Here is an 18846-nt window from a genome sequence, read left to right as displayed (position 1 = left end):
TAAGTTATTTTCAGCATTTCTAAACAACTGAGTAAGGAAATTCTCGTGGTTCTTTACTGAATTCAGAATTTCTTAAAGGCATTTTGCAAATCGAGTGTCATATTTCTATCCATTTCTAGATCAGTAGTCTTGATTATTCTGTTAATGATAGAATTCTGCAACAGATTCTCTTATGCCACTACGCGTCAGTTCATTGTCATTTACAACCTAGTAACAAGCAAATTGGTTGAATTGACAAAGTACACCAACAGTTGACTTTGCTTTTCAAGTAGCACTGATTTTACTGATTCTTTTACTAACAACTTTGCTAATTGTTTGAGTTTAAGATTCCAACAATCTTTAAATGGTAGAAATTCCTGTAAAGAACTGCCATCTTGTGGACATATTTGTAATGATTAGCTGCAGGATGGAGTGAGTGGCTTATATCTTAAATGTGCATCACTGCTTCAGCAGACTGGTTTGGAATCTACTTTAACATTCGAAGGAAAACTGCAAATTCTGAAAATCTAGGGAATATTTTGTTGGATTTACTAATTTTTGTAGTCTCTTGTATAAAGTAGCATTTCCTTGTGTTATACTGAGTTTCCATTACACTATTTTTTAAATATAACAAACACAGCAAAAGATATCCCCAGAACTAAAAGATGGAAGAAAACACAGTAAAGTCCTGCTCATATCTAAAAGTAGCAAAAACACAATGAAAGTTATCAGTGTTGACTTGGTGGTGGCACTCACTTCTATGTTTGAACACCATGCATTTAAACATCACTCAAGGACTTGAGCATGTAACTTCAGCTTGCACTTTGAGGCAATGTTTTTGGATGACACATCAAATGGGATCCTACCAGCCCTCTCGGATGGGTGTAAATGAGTTTTCCCAGTGCCCTTGCCAATATTTATCTCTCCAACTAACACCACTGAACCACTTTCATGGGTTATTTATTCCATTGCAGTTTCTAAGATTTGTTAACAGCTGTGTTACCTTCATTATACTTCAAAGCTGTTATTTGGTTGTGTAGTACTTTGAAACAGACTGAAAGATGTAATATAAATGTAAATAAATTATTCTACTGTTTTGTCTAGAGACCATGTTCTATATTTCTGACAATTGTCTGAACTTAAATAATTAGCCATTCATTTCCCATGAATTCTTTCAAGTGATTTCCTGTCTTTGTTTCTAATTTGCCTTTTGAGTTTAGAATTTTTCATGTCACCTTCTCTTTTTGATGCTTGAACAGTCAGGCGGGCGGGACGTGTGGAGGTTTCTGCACCCTCACCAATGCCTCGACTTCACCATCACACATTCCTGAGAAAGTCTGTCAGTCCATTGGCATTTTCCTGAGAAATCCTTCTCCATATTGGTCAGTCACAAGCTGGAGACTCGGATGAGTCAATGGGAACTTTTGATCTTTTGATACTTTGAGAACATCTCGATTATGTGCCTGGGAGTCTCCTGCCCCAATCCAGTTTGAAGTAAACAGTTGCTGTGTGGACATCTGGTTTTGAGTGATTAGCGCCTCAGCGGGAATGTTGTTGATTGCCTTTCTTGCCACTGGATTTGGAGCATCTTGCGAACACACTCCCAATGGTACTTTTCCGGAGCTTTCAGATTCCTGTAGGTTGCCTTAGTTTCTGATGCCTATAGGAAGAGGGGGTCACTGCTTAGAGTTTAGAACACATTGGTGATCAAGGAAGAGACTGAATCACATTTAATAATCATGAGGCACCTAACTATTTAAATTATGGGCACGATGAAGCATTATCATACATCAGCAGGAAGTGGATATCATTTGCCCTTGTGACTATTTGTTTCAGCTCACTTTCAATAGTATGATGTTGGTCAACCAATAAGAAGCAGTGTTTGCCACATCTATCTTGACTACATTTCCTTCAAACCTCTATCCTGTAAAGATTCAATTCCATTCAATAAATTCTCAACACTTTGACCACCCTACCCTATATTAGAAACATCTCAGAACTGACTACTGGACTCCTATGCCCTCTGGGAATAATGACAGCGCACAAACCAACAGCCACATTTTGCCAGTTACTATCCAAGACAAAAGACCCTATACCCACAACATGCAGGACAAATGCAATCACCCCTTTATCTAACTTCAAATGGTTCCCCTTGAATTCCCTCTTGGAACAAGTCACACCTTCCACTCAGCAGCTCCAACTCGACACAACTAAGATTAGAAGTTGAGCCTGAGAGCTCCTAAATCTGACCTGACTGACTCCAGGTTAAAGAAAACATCTGGCTACAAAACTCGATGAGTGCAGGATAGAAAAAATAGTATCTAACAGCATCTGCCTCTGAATCTACAGATGGAGGAGAGATCATAGCCCTTGTCCCAATTTCCAAGAAATTCAGAAAAGCCCTTAATTTAAATTTTGAATTTTGTTAAAGAATTTTATTGCTAAATTTACTTTAGGTGATTCGTGAAGTAGAATCATGTATTGTCAAAATTAATTTAAAAAAAAAACACTTGTAAAGGACCAAGGAACATCATATGTGGATATCACAAATAGTTTTATATTACATAAAATACCTCACCTCAATGGGCAATATGTGAAACTCTGCCTTAGAATTTTGGCAGAGGACATTTGATGGGATTACCAGCTGTAAAGGGTCATATCAAACTAAGAGATTGGGTTACTGTATGCCAGTTCTATTTTTGGCAGGGATATTAAAGCTAGTCCTTATTAGGGAGACCGCATTTAAACTTCACAACACTGTTACTGAGGATTACTTTAGTTCTCTCTGCATTGACTCAACCACCTCTTCACCACCTTTAACCACAGCATTAGGAAATGGGTAAGTCGAGCAAAACAGAGCAGTAATTTAGTATTTTGATCACAGCATGGTCAAAAGTGAGGTTTTAGCATTAATCAAACTCCTTTACTCATTTTAACCCTATTCTAGTATGAGGAAAGATGCATAAAGCGATTTAATATTGAGCTTGTGATCTCCTGAACTATTTCCACTGGCTGCTGTTTTGACTGCCGTTGCTGTTTCTTATAGGGCAAATACTTACTTCAAAAAACTAAACAGGACCCTAATGATAATGTCAAAGTTATGCTCCGATTATGTCAACTGGACCCATGTAAGCTTTTAACTGGAGGTCAATGATCCCTTGCCCTGTATCAGAGCTGTGAGGAAGAGTGAGCAATATGAGTGGGCAGTAAGGATTGGCAGATCTACAACAAGAACTGACAGCAACTGGCAGGATCGTGACCAGAAGACACCAAGGTACAATTTAACTTGCACTTTTTGAAGATTTTCTGCTGAGCCAGGCAGAGCTGGAGTACTTGTATAGCTCTCAAAAATAAAGCTCAGATGTTCCCCTCCCCTCGACTTTCCCTTCCCCTTTACTGTACTCATCCCTCAGCACCACAAATTATAGAGTGAACCAGCTGGCTGTAGGGTAAGTGTCCCTTCCTGTCCTTGCATTTGCAAAGATCCCACTCCCACTTGCAGTTAAAATCTCCTGAGCCTCCAGTTGCAGGGGCTCAAATGAATTAATGCCTGCATTGGAACCCCTCACATCGGACTCCTCCTACAGGTTATAATAAGGTTCACGCGAAAAGATCTACGGGATTCTGTTTCTCTAGGAATGTTACCTTCCCTAACTGCAGAACTGACACTTCACGCATGAATCAGACAACCCTGAGCAGAACTTACTGGAAAATTGTTCTGGGAACTGTATATCTGATGACTGTCACATGCTACTATTGCATTGCTTTATGAAATGCTCACATGTAATGAATGATTTGTTTGTAGTCTTCAAAACAAACTCAATTATATTTACGGAATTAATAACTATTCTTAAAACACATTCTTTATCTGAAACATTACCAGTTAGGCTTTGAATATTAATAAACTCTGTTAATGCTATTGGCTTTTAATAAGATAAAAGTGTCAGTTAGGTCAATGTAGTTTGATATATAGAGCTAATTGTAAATGATACATTTACACTCCGCCATGTCTTAAAAATTTACATCTTATTACAGAGCATTTAGATCATGGAACAGGCTGTTCAGCTCAGCAGATCTAACCCAGTGTTTATAATCCACACAAGCCTCCTCCCACCTTACTTCATCTGAGTTGATCAACAACTCCTTTGAAGTCTTTCCCCCTCCTGCACTTTTTTTTAGCTTCCCCTTCAATCTCTCTTTCCTTTGTGCCTCAAATATCCCTGTGATAGCAAGCTCCACATTCCAACTACTCTCTGTCTAAAGAAGTTCCATCTGAAATCCTTATAGGCTTTATTTTAGAGATTATTGTTGGATTTTTACAGATCTCCCCCACCAGGCCCTCCATCCTTACCCCTGCCTCCCAAAGAGGGATTGACAGCTGTATCAACATCACCAGCAGTGCCTGGATACTCTTGACAGTTGAGGACTGGAATCTACATTAATCCAAGTTAATGAACATTTGTTAGCTACTTACACTGTTTCAATGTTTCCAGAAATATGGCTCAGCAGGACTCCCTAAGAATCTTCTTCCCAAAGGTCCTAGTGACCTGTCATCACTGATGATAGACCCAAGCTATCTGGCATAACAGCTATTATCCCTTTATGCCGCACCTCCCCCAAGTCTTTCATTTTACGCATAAAATATGTACATTTTTATTCCACGTCTACCCTGTGCCACCATTAGTTCCTTTGGCTCAAAGAGCAAGATAGCTTAACTAATCTGCTCGACAATGTCCTTGTTTCAGAAGAGGTGTAAAACCAAGTAAGTCCAATGGATGGTCAGGATATATTCCCCTGGGCAGTTCCTCCAGGTCTGCAAAGGTTGCTCACTGGTAGACACCAGCACCAATCTGTTGGCTGTCAGGATGCTGTAGTCAGTGTTCTCTAAGTAAGAACTTCTAAGTAATGACTAAGTAAGAATCAAAGCACTCAAACCTTGGCCAGGTTGATTCTGGTCCCAGATCCAGACAAACTCCACAGGAAGAAGTGCTCCAGGTCCTGTGTATTATGCTGTAAGACAATTATCCATCTCTAGGTTTTATCATCTCAAGGAGAAAGCAGAGTCCATCAAGTGTTTCATATGCTCTTGCCTGTGCTTATTATATGCTAGACAATTAGAGACCATGAAACAAAAGTGAGTACTGCAAATCCTGGAGATCAGAGTCAAGATTAGAGTGGTGCTGGAAAAGCACAGCAGGTCAGGCAGCATCCAAGGAGCAGGAAAATTGACGTTTCGGGCAAAAGCCTTTCATCAGGAATGAGCCTGGGAGCCTCAGGGGTGCAGAGATAAATGGGAGGGGGGTGGGACAGGAGGGAAGGTAGCTGAGAGTACAATAGATGGATGGAGGTGGGGGTGAAGGTGATAGGTCAGAGAGGAGGGTGGAGCAGTGAGGTAGGAAGGAAAATTGACAGATGGGACAGGTCATGAGGACGGTGCTGAACTGGAAAGTTGAAACTGGGGTAAGGTGAGAGGAAGGGAAATGAGGAAACTGGTGAAGTCCACACTGATGCCATGGGGTTGAAGGGTCCCGAGGCGGAAGATGAGGCGATCTTCCTCCAAGTATCGGATGGTGATGGAGTGGCAATGGAGGAGAATCAGGACCTGCATTTACAGCCATGGGCAGTGGGGTTGATTGGTGCAGGTGTCCTGGAGATGTTCTCTGAAGCGCTCTGCAAGTAGGCGACCAGAATCCCCAATCTAGAGGAGACCTCAATGGAGCAACGGATACAGTCAATGACATGTGTGGAAGTGCTGCTGAAACTTTGATGGATGTGGAAGGCTCCTTTGGGGCCTTGGACGGATGTGAGGGGGCAGGTGTGAGTGCAGGTTTTGCAATTCCTATGGTAGCAGGAGAAGGTGCCGGGGGGAGGGTGGCTGGTTAGGGGGGATGGACCTGACCAGGTAGTTGCGGAGTGAACGGTCTTTACAGAAAGTGGATAGGGGTGGGGAGGGAAATATATCTCTGGTGGTGGGATTTGTTTGTAGGTGGCAGAAATGGTGAAGGATGATGAGATGTATATGGAGGTTGGTGAGGTGGAAGGTGAGGACCGGGAGGTTCTGTCCTTGTTGTGATTGTAGGGGTGGGGTTCAAGGGTGGAGGTGCAGGACGTGGGTGAGATGCGCTGGAGGGCATCGTCAACCATGTGGGAGGGGAAATTGCGGTCTTTAAAGAAGGAGGCCATCTGGTGTGTTCTGTAATGGAACTGGTCCTCCTGGGAACAGATGCAGCGGAGGCGGAGAATTGGCAATAAAGGATAGCATTTTTGCAAGAAGCAGGGAGACAATAAACTGAATCTTGAGTTTTTTTGGCTGCCATTGCATCGTTTGGAGGGTTATGCTGTTGAGAGCCCAAGTGGATTTTCTCATCTCATCTTCCCAAGCTCATCTCATTAACTACCTGCCTCAGTGTTGCCCCTCTCACTGCTTCTGACCCCCATCTTAACTGAATACTCAGTGAATATCTTCTGAAAGACCAGCATGCCTTGTGCCTGTGCATCTTTCAAAGCCCCGTGGTGCACCTGGACAAATACTGTCAGTATGGACCTGCTCTTCAATGTTCCTGACATTTGCCCAGACATGGCTGTCAGGGAATTATTTTCCCCAGGGTCGTGGGGAGTAGTGTTTTGATAGAGGGCTGGTACACAGGCAGAACATCCACTTGCACCACAATGGAGGCCAGGACAGTAGGCTATACTGGCCTAGTCTGAGGTTACTCTGGGTCATGTAGTCTTAGCTGTATCGGGGAATGCACAGTACAATTGGAGAAAGTAAAGGCCTTCTCCACTCCATCAGCTTAAGTGCCACCATCTTCTCTTTGATACCTCACATTCACTCTGTCTCTGACACTGTACCCTCCTCCCACCAAGGTCCATGCTCTACCATCCTCACTATTGCCTGCAACATCTTCCCTCACTCACTTTCACCCATCCAAACCCCTTAATGGCCTCTATGCTGATTATTCATGAGCTTGGCACACCTCCCTACCTGCACCAAAAGTAACAGCTGTACCATCCATTTTCATATCTCTTAATATCTGCTTACCTCTCATTCTAGGAAGCAGCCCTAATGTGGCAGAAAACTTGAAGGGAGGTGCCTGACACTTAGTTCATCATCCCTTATGTGGAGAGAGGAATCTGATTGCAGATGACTGACTGTGACCAAGTGCCTGGACTGCCTTTGTGAGGGTGCCTTTGTGGGGGCTGCCTTTGACCTATTTTATGAGGACCCCTGAGAGAAAACTATCCCCCCTTGACTTGACTGAGGTCTGAAAACAACCATGACAAGCTTCCTACCTTTATGTTTGCACTACATTGTAAGGAAAGAGATAAGTACTACGAATCAGTATATCTGGCTGAGGGGACAAAGTGCATAAAGTAAGGCTATGCAAGGCAGAGGTGCTGTGAGCACCCAGGTGGGCTTAGAGTGGGTGAGTGCCATGACAGCCAGTGAGGAGCCCAAGATGCAGCCTGACCCAGTCCATGAGTTGTGCATATCCCTGAGCAAACAGTTTCCTTATGGGAACCTTACAATGATGGTGGCCAATGCAGCATCGAGGTACAGAAGCATACTGTAAGTATGCCATACCATGAATGTTTTTAAAGGCTGGCACGTACTGGATGCCAATGTCCATGGATGTGGGGTGCATTTGTCTTGTGCCCATGAAGCATGTCCAAAGTAGTTGGTACTCAGTACCAAACATGGAGGTCATTTGGCGCAAACAGTGAGCTCAAGTTGTCAGGTAGCCGAAAGTGAGGACTGCAGATGTTGGAGATTAGAGTCAAAATTAGAGTGGTGCTGGAAAAGCACAGCAGGTCAGGCAGCATTCGAGGAGCAGGAGAATTGACGTGTTGGGCAGGAGCCCTTCATCAGGATTCCTAACATTTAGTTCATCATCCCCTCTGTGGAGAGAGGAATCTGACTCTGAACACCCCCAGCAGATGACTGACTGTGACCAAGTCCCTGGACTGGTAGTGGGGGCTGCCTTTGACCTACTTTGTTCGGACCCCTGAGAGACAGCTATCCCGCCCTTCAGGATTCCTGGTGAAGAGTTCCTGCCCGAAACGTCGATTTTCCTGCTCCTCGGATGCTGCCTGACCTGCTGGGCTTTTCCAGCACCACTCTAATCTTGACTCAAGTTGTCAGGTAACCTGCTCTGAGATTTCTCAATGTCTCATTTGTTTGGTTCATTTGGAAGGATGGGAATATTAAAGAGGTGAGTTGTGCAGTTACTAAGGACTTTAACAAGCTATAATCTCCTTTAATTAGCTACTCACCGCAGCCTAATGAGAAACTCACCTCGCTTTCTGACTGATGCAAAAAAAGGTGCAGCAAATTGCTCCTGACGTCAAGATAGGCTTTCCCAACACTCATATGATTCTGCCATAAATCCCATCATTGCCCACATTGTTCAGGCCCTGATAAGATTCCACTGCATGTCTTCAATGGCCTTTGACCTGACAGGACGTCAAGCAGTTTCTTCATTTTCTGTTGTATAACCCAACCCTTTCCATTGCAGCTGGCATGTGAGGGGTGGCATAAAATTGGTTGACATAGTACAGGGATGGAAATTACTCGTGGCAGGTGACTCACTCACCCAACAAGGCACTAAATGCCAATTGATGGCCTCATCCCACCACTGCTGGTATTTTATTCTTAAAGGATGTTTTATGTGGTGGCAATTGTAACTATCAAACTTTAACTTCCTTTATCAGATCATTAGACCTGAGACCTCTCATGGGCAAAAATAAATTTTTAAAAAGAATGAATAATGACTTAAAATTGACTGCGTTTGTGTTTTATGACGCTTTTTTACCTGGGGTAGTAAAATTATCTCTGTTTGACTCTAGGAAACTGTAATTGACACTTTTGTTTTGAATTAGTTAACTAAACCTTTAATTGTCATGTATATAGCTGCATGCTAAACTAAATTATTTGTTGCAACCACCCGAGAAAGGGTTAACAGAGATACTTGGCCCTTACTCTAGCTGCCAAATGATGAATTTCAATGTGTTTCTTGACAGAAGAACTGTGGGATTTGAACTCACTATTACTTGATAATTTATTTACAATAATTAACTGACTTCCTATTACAAAAGAAATTAATCTGCCTACAGCCAATTCCATGCATTTGTAGAAATGGAACGTCCACATAAAACTGAAGAGAATTTGTACACAATTAGCCACCTTTTTGCATATTACTCATTTGAAATTTGTAAACTCCTGTAGATACGTTAGTTGATCTTCACAGATTACACATTATGTAATTCCATTTATTTACAACACTTTCTTGCATAATTTATTGGATTTTAAATGTATGTAGTGATCACACAGTGAACACTTACAAACACTCAAGGTCTCAGCAAATGGGAATAAAGTTCAGATTAGAAGTCATATGTTAATTAATACATACATGTGTCCTTGTACATGACCTCCCTTGAGTTTAACTGAGTGATAATGTCACTTCGGACTACAAGTAGACTGGCAGAGTGATAGGAGGAAGGGAGGGCAGGGAGGGATGGAAGACAGGAAGGATAAATTACATTTACCATGCTCTCCAGCCAATGAAATATCTTTTGATATGTAATCACTGCTATAATGTCAGAAATATTCACAACAACAAGCTCCCACAAACAACAATATGACAATGAGTAGTCTGTCTATTTTATGGATGTAGAGAGTGATAGTGAGAGTGGGGTGAGGAGTGAATGCTACAGTTGGTTTAACTGCATCATGCTTGATCATTTTATTGTGTTTGAGACAGATTGAACGATGATACGTCAGTAGTTACATCTTTGAAGATCAGCTGAAACTTTTTACATCACCATGATATTCATTCAGAATGAGAGCTGTTGGTGGCACAAAATTGGTCCTAAGCCCTGACCAAATTTCCTCAAAAGCGACTGTCACAAATTGGATATCCTGCATGAAATAGCTACAAAGAAGTGACATCTGGTAAGTGAGCACTTTTACTTATTTTTACCAGTTTGTTCACTGAGGCGATAGTGAGGATTGCAGATGCTGAATAGTCAGAGTCGATAAAATGTGGGACTGGAAAAAGTAAAGCAGGTCAGGCAGCATCTGAGGAGCAAGAGAGTTGGCATATCGGGCAAGACTCTTCATCAGGACAGGGAAGGGGAAGGGGGCTGAAAATAAATAGGCAAAGAGGGGTTGGGGCTGGGGCAAAGGTAGGTAGATGCAGGTAGGAGGTGATTGTAATAGGTTGGTGAGAAGGGTGGAGCAGATAGGTGGGAAGGAAGATGGACAGTTCAGATACCTTACTCATGCCGCCCCCTTTTATGATGTTGTGTCTCAATGAAAATCCATCCCTCCCTCTGAGTTTCATTACCTTTTGATCCAACATGGTTCAGCTTTCTTGCTGAGCTAATAGATTTACACACTCAATTCCTGTAGTTGTGATCTCAAACAATGAATCGACTGGTGAATGTATTGTCCGGTATAGAGAAGATCAAAAACACTGAGTAAAAGCTGAAATCTGACCTCTAATTTCTACTGGACTCTTTCATATTGTTTTGGATAAGAATGCTCCAAATGGCCTCTTGGCCTCATAAAAAGAAATATTTAAGTGTGATTATTAACCATTAACTCTGGTTGGAAGGTTTCCACATGTGCACATCAAATGAGAATTGAATTAAAATCAGCTGTGATGCCTGCAGAGTTATATATATATTTTTAATTACTTCACAGGCTATGCCAGCATTTATTATCCCACCCTAATTGCCCTTGAGAAGGTGGTGATGAGCTGCCTTCGAGAACTGCTGCAGTCCATGTGTTGTAGGGACACCCACAATGCGGTTAGGGAGGCTCGGTTCCAGGATTTTGACCCAGCAATAATAAAGGAATGACAAACAAGACAAGATGGACCAAATAGCCCCCTTCTGTGTTGTATCATTTCATTTCTATGTTTCAATGTCAGGATGGTGAGTGGCATGGAGATGAACTTGCTGGTGGTAGTGTTCCCAGGTATCTGCTGTCTTTATTGATCTAGGTGGTAGAAGTGAAACTGAAATTTCTGGAGAAACTCAGCAGGTCTGACACGATCAATGAAAAGAAAGCAGAGTTAAAAAGTATTTGAAACATTTACCCGGTTTTTTTTCTTCACAAATGCTGCCAGACCTGCTGAGTTTTTCCAGCAATTTCTGTTTTTGTTTATTTCAGAACTCCAGCATCTGCAGTTCATTGATTTATTTCAGGTAGTAGAAATCATGAGTTTGGAAATTACTTGCAACCAAGCCTTGGAGAGTAGCTGCAGTGCTGCTACTGTAAAATGGAGCAGGGAGTGAGTGTTCAAGGTGGTGTATACGGTGTCAGTCAAGTAGGTTGCTTAGAACTGGACTTCATACAGATTCCTGAGTGTTGTTGAAACTCATCCAGGCCGATGGAGATGATCATATCGTACCTCTGGCTTGTGTCTTGTAGATGGTACATAGACATCTTGGGCATGGGGGTAGGGTGGAATTTGATATTGTCAGGAGGTGGGTTATACTGTATACTGCAGCATTCCCAACCTCTGACCGACTCTTAAAACCACAGTATATGGCTGGATCAGTTCAATTTCTGGTCAATGATAACACTAAGACATTGATGCTGGGGCATTCAATTATGGCAATGTAATTGAATGACACTGAGATAATTAGATCCTCTCTTGTTGGAGATGGTCATTGCCTGACACTTATTAGGCATGAATGTTACTTGCTAATTATCAGATCAAGCTTGAAATGTGCACAATTCCTTGTAAATTTAACTTTCTATATCAATGATTTGCTTTCTGTCTTTTTTTAGAGGTTATTTATATCTGTAACCAAGTCAATATGAAAATGTCATTTGGAGTTTGACATTTGTTTTCGGTGGACACTTGCTAAACATGAAACTAGCAAATATTCTGTGGTAAGTCAAAAGATATGTTGTCTTATAAAATCTTGAATTTTGACCTTTTACTGACAAAAAGTCTAATTTGTGTAAAGTAAGCACTGGCAGATTTCAGAAAGAAATGAACATCTTTGCTCTTCCTTTACACTCTTATGGAATTTTTTTTCCCATATTTGAAGTAAGGTAGAATTGGAGAAGTGGAGGTTTTGTATTGCAGAAATATCATGAAGAATGATTCTTAATCATAAAATCATATAGTGCAAAAGAGACCCTTTGAGTCTACAACAACAAAATTACTTTATATCTACACCAGTCCTGCTTCCCAGCACTTGGCTTATAGCCTTGAACATTATGATGTTTCAAGTGCTCAGGCAAGTACTTTTTAAAGGTTATGAGATTTCCCATCTCAACCACTATTCTAGGCATGTTTGCAATTAGAGATGATGTAAGGCATGGGAGCACTGGAGAAGAGATTTCATTGCTTCCTAAGTGAAAGCTGTTGGGAACAATGATATTGAGGATCCATGGGTATCAGAAGCTATATGTTAGAGGTTTAAGAATGAAAGTGAAAACTTAACAAAATCCAGAAAACAAAACCAAATATGCTTATTTGTACTTTTATCTTCAGATTAGATATTTGAATGCATGGATGAAAAAGATTTAATCAATGCATCGTTGAAGACAATGTTAAGAAAGGATGGGAAGAGCACTAAGCTGAAGAACATGCTGGGAAGTTCAGAATCATTTTGGTCCAGTGACACAATTCCTGATCAATCAGGTTCGAATATCCCTCTGGTCAGAACTGACAGGACTTCCATTTATAACCCAAGAACATCACATAGGGTTTCATTTACGAATGACATTCCTTATTTTCACCGCATTGATAAGCACAATGAAGAAAAGGTGTGTGAATATGAAAGAAAGGCATCTGAACTAACCTTACCAGTTTCATACAATTTGAAGAAATTATTCCAACGAGTTATTCCCTTTTCCAGATGGTTTTCTAGGTACAGAGTGAAAGCATGGTTCATAGGAGACTTGCTGTCTGGAATTAGTGTGGGTTTACTGACCATCCCTCTGTCCCTTGCTTTTGCAGTCTGCGGTGGACAACCACCTATTCATGGTCTCTACACAAGTTTAGTTAGCACAGTTTTATATTGCTTGCTTGGCACGACAAAACACCTGTCCTATGGAGCATCTGCATTTACCAGCCTGCTCATTGCAAATGGCATAAGTCATAATGAAACTCATGAAGTGGATTCTGACAGTGGCTGTATTCCAACATGTTCGAGAGAACTACATGTGACTACTCTCACCTTTGTTTCAGGAATTGTTTTAATTTCAATGGGAGCATTTCACCTCAGTTTCATAAGAATATACATTTCCGAGCATGTTATGAATGGTTTCAGAGCTGGAACAGCTTTGCATTTATTCACCATCCTCCTGACTTTGATACTTGGTATTGATCCACCAATTCATCATGGCTCTTTATCACTTGTTTATAAGTGCAAGGTTATAATTGAAAATATTCATGAAACACACACTGCCTCAGTAATCACTGGTTTAGCCACCTTGGCACTTCTGATGCCTTTTAAAGTTATTAATTCTCTTTATAGCAGACATCTCATACCTATAGAATTTGTTGCAATAGCTGCTTCCATTTGGTTGTCATTCTGGTTGGAACTAGAGAGTAGCCACAATCTCAGGTTGATAAATGATTATCCTTTCACCTTACCAAAACCTGTTCTTCCTTCTTTCTCCTTAATACCTGTTGTTGTTAAAGATGCCGTTACTGTTGCATTGGTGACCTTTGCAGTGAGCATTTCTCTAGGGAGAGAAAACTCCAAAAAACACAATGAAACCTATCACCCACACCAAGAGACAATAGTTTTGGGGTCTTGTGACCTGCTACTCTCATTTCTAGGGACTTTTGCAGCTTCTGGGGTTTGGGAACAAACAGTGGTTCAAGAAAAAACTTGGGGTCAAACCCAAGCAGCTGGGCTGATTGCAGCAATCCTTTGTCTTACAGCTCTGCTTTGTGCAGAAAACCTGCTTCCACTGGTGCCCAAAGCAGTTCTTGGTGCTATTCTGATTTCAAATCTGGGCTGTTACCTCGAGTTCTTCTGGAAGTATTGTTTTGCATGCAAAAAGAATAAATATGAGGTTTGGGCTGGAATTATAACATTTGCAGCAGTTTGCATCCTAGATATAGATATCGGTTTAGGAGTTGGAGTGCTTTTCTCAATTTTGCTCACTCTACACAGGCTTCAGAGACCATCCAATGCCATTTTCGGCCATATTCCCAACACAGAAAACTATGCTGACCTATCCGTTGAGAAAACTGCTAAAGAGATCGTTGGAATTAAAATTATAAAAACATTTGATTCTATTTATTATGGGAATATTGATTTTTTATTGTCTTGGATAAAACTTAAAGTCAATTCTTATCTTCAGTCTGGTAATTTGGGAAGTGATAATGAGTTATACAGTGAAGAAGATAAATATCATATGTTACTGGAATCTACACAGTTCCTTGAATTGGATGAACATGCTTTGAGACGAATAAATCATACTGCATTGTACAGACGTAAAATATCCAAACAAACTGCAGATGTTCACACTGTAATTTTGGATTGTGGGTCAGTAAGCTTTGTGGATGATGAAGGAGTGAGTGCTTTGATTTACCTGTCTGAGCAATATCAAAGAATGGGTGTTAGCTTTATCATTGCCAGCTGTTCAAGCACAGTTCTGAAGAGTCTACAAGAACGTGGTTACTTCAAATCAACAAGTCAAAGCTTTGCTTTCCGCAGCATCCATGATGCTGTTCTGTATGCCCTGCAACAAGCAGCAGAGAGAAACCAGAGCCCACAAGGATCTGAATACATTCCTGAGACAAATGGAGAAACATTAACTGAATGCGACACAATTGAAATTAAGGCAGATCCTAACATCAGCACAAATACAGGGCTTTGCCATGTGGAAGGAGGTGTGAGTAATTCCCATCAAAGGGCTGGTGTAAAATCAAGAAATCAAAGAATAATCGAATATGAGACAGCTTTGTAACAAAAATTTGTTTGAATCTTTCAAACCAGCATAGAAACTATTAACACAATGATCTACATCTGACATTGCATTTCTGTTGCAATAGTTTGTTGGTTCCATTTTCCCCGTTACATAGTGGTAAATTCAAATGGACAGACTCAAAAAAACACTTTTTCTGACAAATGCTATTTGCATGTAGCATCAAGGAATATCCAAGGATGTCAACTGATGAATTTTGGCAGATATTGCTGCAGAACGTGGTTAGGGCAACTGCTGAGGTCCAGAGTGTAATGGCAGCAATGCCCATCAGCATTTGGTTAATAACTTATTTCTGGCTTTGACACGTGCTGCGGTCTTCTTCAGGTGTTCCTGGAAGGACAAAGTCTGAGCTGGAGTGAAATACAAGTATGTTGGGTTGGGATCATGCCTCAATTTCTGACCATCCCTCTAGATGTCTCACTCCCTTTTGGCACTGGCATTGTGGAGGTGGAATACACCAGATGAAAGTCAGGGATCACTGATTACAATGAGATACGGTTTCCAAGATTTTTTATTTGGGAGTGCACAGGTTTGTACTTGGCTCTTTCCAAAATGGCTCAGGTGACATTTGGAACTCCATGGCTCAGCAAATTGGTGATGACTGATTATTTAGAGACGTTTATGTACACATATAACATTTTATTGCTTTATTGTGCTTTGGAAAGATTACATCGATACAGCAGATACACATTACTGAAATATTTTGATAATTATGTTTATAATGATTATTAATTTTCCTGCCTTCTGTAGCAAGGATTATAAAATACTTCACATAGGATGCCCCAGCTACTCTATCCTTTGTTTACTGAAAAGACACCCCAACCAGGATTGTTCAAAACTATCCCTCAATCTTTTTTTTCTATCTCACTCTGACATTGACCATATATGAGCTGCTGTTCTCTTTTTCTTTGTGCCCTTTTGAGCAACACTGCTAATTTAAGCAACTGCATGTTATTAAAACTCTATGATAGCCATAATGGAATTTGCCTGTATTTACTATTAGACATGTGGGCATGAAGTCTGTGTTCCAACTTTCGTGAATTATTAAAAACTGCGGCTGAAATGACTTTCTCATTGTTGCACAATAGCAAAGTAGAATATGATGGATATTGCATCAATAAGGACATTAGATGCAGAAATAATGGATATGAATTGTTAAAAAGAAAATTACGTTAGCAAATTGTCAGTATCCAAATTAAAGTTGCACATTAACTTTCCTAGTAACTAATATTTAAAATCATTTGCTTGGTTCTTACAGTATGCAAGAGTAATTATTTGTAATATGACTGACAAATCAGCAGCAAATACCAATTATATAGCTGTTTTGTAAATAATCCTTAATCAATTTGTTAAATATTAACATAAAGTTTGACATATTAATTAGGAAAAATCATCTTGATTAGGATTTACTGGAAATTAGGAACTTTCATTAAGACTTAATTTTGTTATCTCAGAAGAGAAAGGCAAATGCAAATATTCGTGATTAAAACAGACATGAAAAATGAACTGACGATCACTGGAGGTTGCTCTTGAATACTTCTAGAAGCTGCTACATAGGAATATTGACCAAAGTCTTTCCGACTTTGGATAGGAACTACTATGCAGTGTAACATTGGACTGGCTGAGGTAGCAGAAGTGTAGTGACTCAAAGCATCAAAGGGAAATTCTATATCTGGGATAAAGGGTAGCAGGTCTATCGGTTCAGACCAGGTGCACCACGCTAAAGGTTCCCTAGTCCCATATCATGGATTCAAACATCTTTTGCTATTCATCAATGACTTTCCTGATACCATAAGGTCAGACATAGGACTATTTGTTGATTATTCCAAAACATTTAACTTCAATTATAATTCTTCAGGGACTGAAACAGTCCTTGCCCACATACAGAAAAACATGGACACCCATCCAAGATTGGTCTGATAAATTACAATTCAGATCACACAATTGCTGGGTAATGGTCACTGTTACAGCCAGGTGAGAAAGACTAGCTTCCCTTTTTTCCAACTTTTAGTCACGATGAATACCTAATTTTGTTTTAAGCAGGATGCTGTTCTTCTCCCCAAATAAAATATAATTAACTAATTTCTACTGTAGCAGTGAGGGCCAAGCACAAGGCTTTCTTGAGTAAAACAAAGGGTAATTGTATTACCTGTTAGCATGAAAAAAAATAATAAAGACATGATATTAAGGTTGGGTTATTATTAATTAAACTTATTCAAGTCTAAATACTAGTCTTAGATCCAATGCCCTGGAAATAAATGCAAAATTAAATCAAACTACAATCATTGCTCTCTAGGGATATGGTCACTATGAGGTTATTAATTAATCAGACCTTGATTTTACAGCACCATCCTGTATTTGGGGTAAAACCGAACAAAGAACTGTAGATGCTGGAAATCTGAAACAAAAACAGAAATTGGTGGAGAAATTCAGCCAGTCTGGCAGCACCAATGGAGAAAAAACAGAGTCAATATTTTGAGTTCCATGACCCTCTTTCAGAGCGCACGAGTCACTGAACTTGAAAGACTGATGCAGTTTTCTCTCCACAGCTGCTGCCAGACCTACTGAGTTTCTCCAGAAATTTCTGTTTATGTTTCTGTATTTGAAGTGGTTTATCCCATGTCCCAAGTTGTCTGTTTCCAGAACTTTTTCCATACTCTTGATCTTCAGAGATTGTCTTTGATCATCATGGTGAGCTTTGAAGATCTTTGACTCTCATGCTGGGTAGTAACAGTGCATATGCACATTTCTATCCTCTTGGTATTTCACTCCTATAGCCTCTCAACAACCTCCTGGACTTGACATGTTGATAATTCCAGCCACTCTCCAAGTCCTGGTCTCACAGGTTCAGCACTCCCATCTCCAGCTTCAGCAGCAATCTGGACTCCAACATCAGGGAAGTGCCCCTTAATTTTCTTGCTGAGAACTGATCGCTTTGCTGCTTGAATTGAAAATCCCAAATAGTTCTAGAAAGACAAACCTAAAGGAAGATATATATGGAGTAGGCCATTCCACCCATCGAGCTGCTGCACAGCTGATTTTGGGCGTCAATTGCTCTTGGATACATTTTGATTTTTCTTTCAATCTGCAATATTCAATTTTCATCTGCATTTTAAAGCACTGAAGTAAATTGTTCTTATCTTCTAAGCAGACATTTTTTTGTAATGTTGAGATAACGGTCCAATGTGACCCAGCAGGACTCAACCCATCCCAACCCTGCAGACCTATTTTTGTGCAGCCCAGCCCTTACCAATCCAGCCCCATGTGGAGATAGTGAAGTCTGCAGATGCTGGATAGTCAGAGTCAATAAAATGTGGAGCTGGAAAAGGCACAGCAGGTCAAGCAGATTAGTTGGCTCAGCTTGAACCAACGCTACCCTGCTCATCCCAAGCCAGCCCTCCCTGACCCAACCTAGCCCCACACAACATGGCCCAGCCTAGTCAAGGTGAACATCATGTGGTTTGGCCCAATAAAACCCTATCAAACCAAGACAACTCCTGAGTTCCATGTAATCGTTTACATCTGTCGGAGACTGCAAATGGGTCCTTGGTTTAACCTCACATCCACAAGATGGCAACTTGGTGCAAGACTAAGTTCTGATGAAGAGTTACTGGACTTGAAACATTAACTGTTTTCTTCCCACAATGTCTACTAATCTGTTGAATTTCACCAGCAATTCCTGTTTTTGTACAAGACTTCAACATGTCAGCCTTGGAACTTATATACAATCCAATCTGATTTGAATTGAGAAACCTTGGTCCAGAGACCTCACTGTTTCATGACAGACAGTATAGATTTAACCCCATTTGGCTATCTCAATTGCAACTGAACCCTACTCAGGCAGATTGAATTTTAGATTAGATTAGATTACCTACAGTGTGGAAACAGGCCCTTTGGCC

The 18846-nt window shown here is 40.7% G+C and overlaps 1 protein-coding gene across 1 annotated transcript; it reads left to right on the top strand.

Moving 5' to 3' along the window:
* Nucleotides 1–2752: 2752 nt before the first annotated feature.
* On the top strand, nt 2753–17154 carry LOC122557673 (prestin-like). The gene is made up of 5 exons (XM_043705505.2): nt 2753–2818; nt 3026–3253; nt 9741–9931; nt 11780–11884; nt 12495–17154. Exon 5 carries the CDS (start codon nt 12512–12514, stop codon nt 14927–14929), a length of 2418 nt encoding a protein of 805 aa, XP_043561440.2. The 5' UTR covers nt 2753–2818; nt 3026–3253; nt 9741–9931; nt 11780–11884; nt 12495–12511; the 3' UTR covers nt 14930–17154.
* Nucleotides 17155–18846: the final 1692 nt, after the last annotated feature.

Source organism: Chiloscyllium plagiosum, unplaced genomic scaffold, assembly GCF_037043375.1.
Source record: "Chiloscyllium plagiosum isolate Xiang-an unplaced genomic scaffold, Cpla_swu_hap1 HiC_scaffold_18, whole genome shotgun sequence".
Lineage (NCBI taxonomy): Eukaryota > Metazoa > Chordata > Chondrichthyes > Orectolobiformes > Hemiscylliidae > Chiloscyllium > Chiloscyllium plagiosum.
This window is presented reverse-complemented; position numbering and strand designations above follow the sequence as displayed.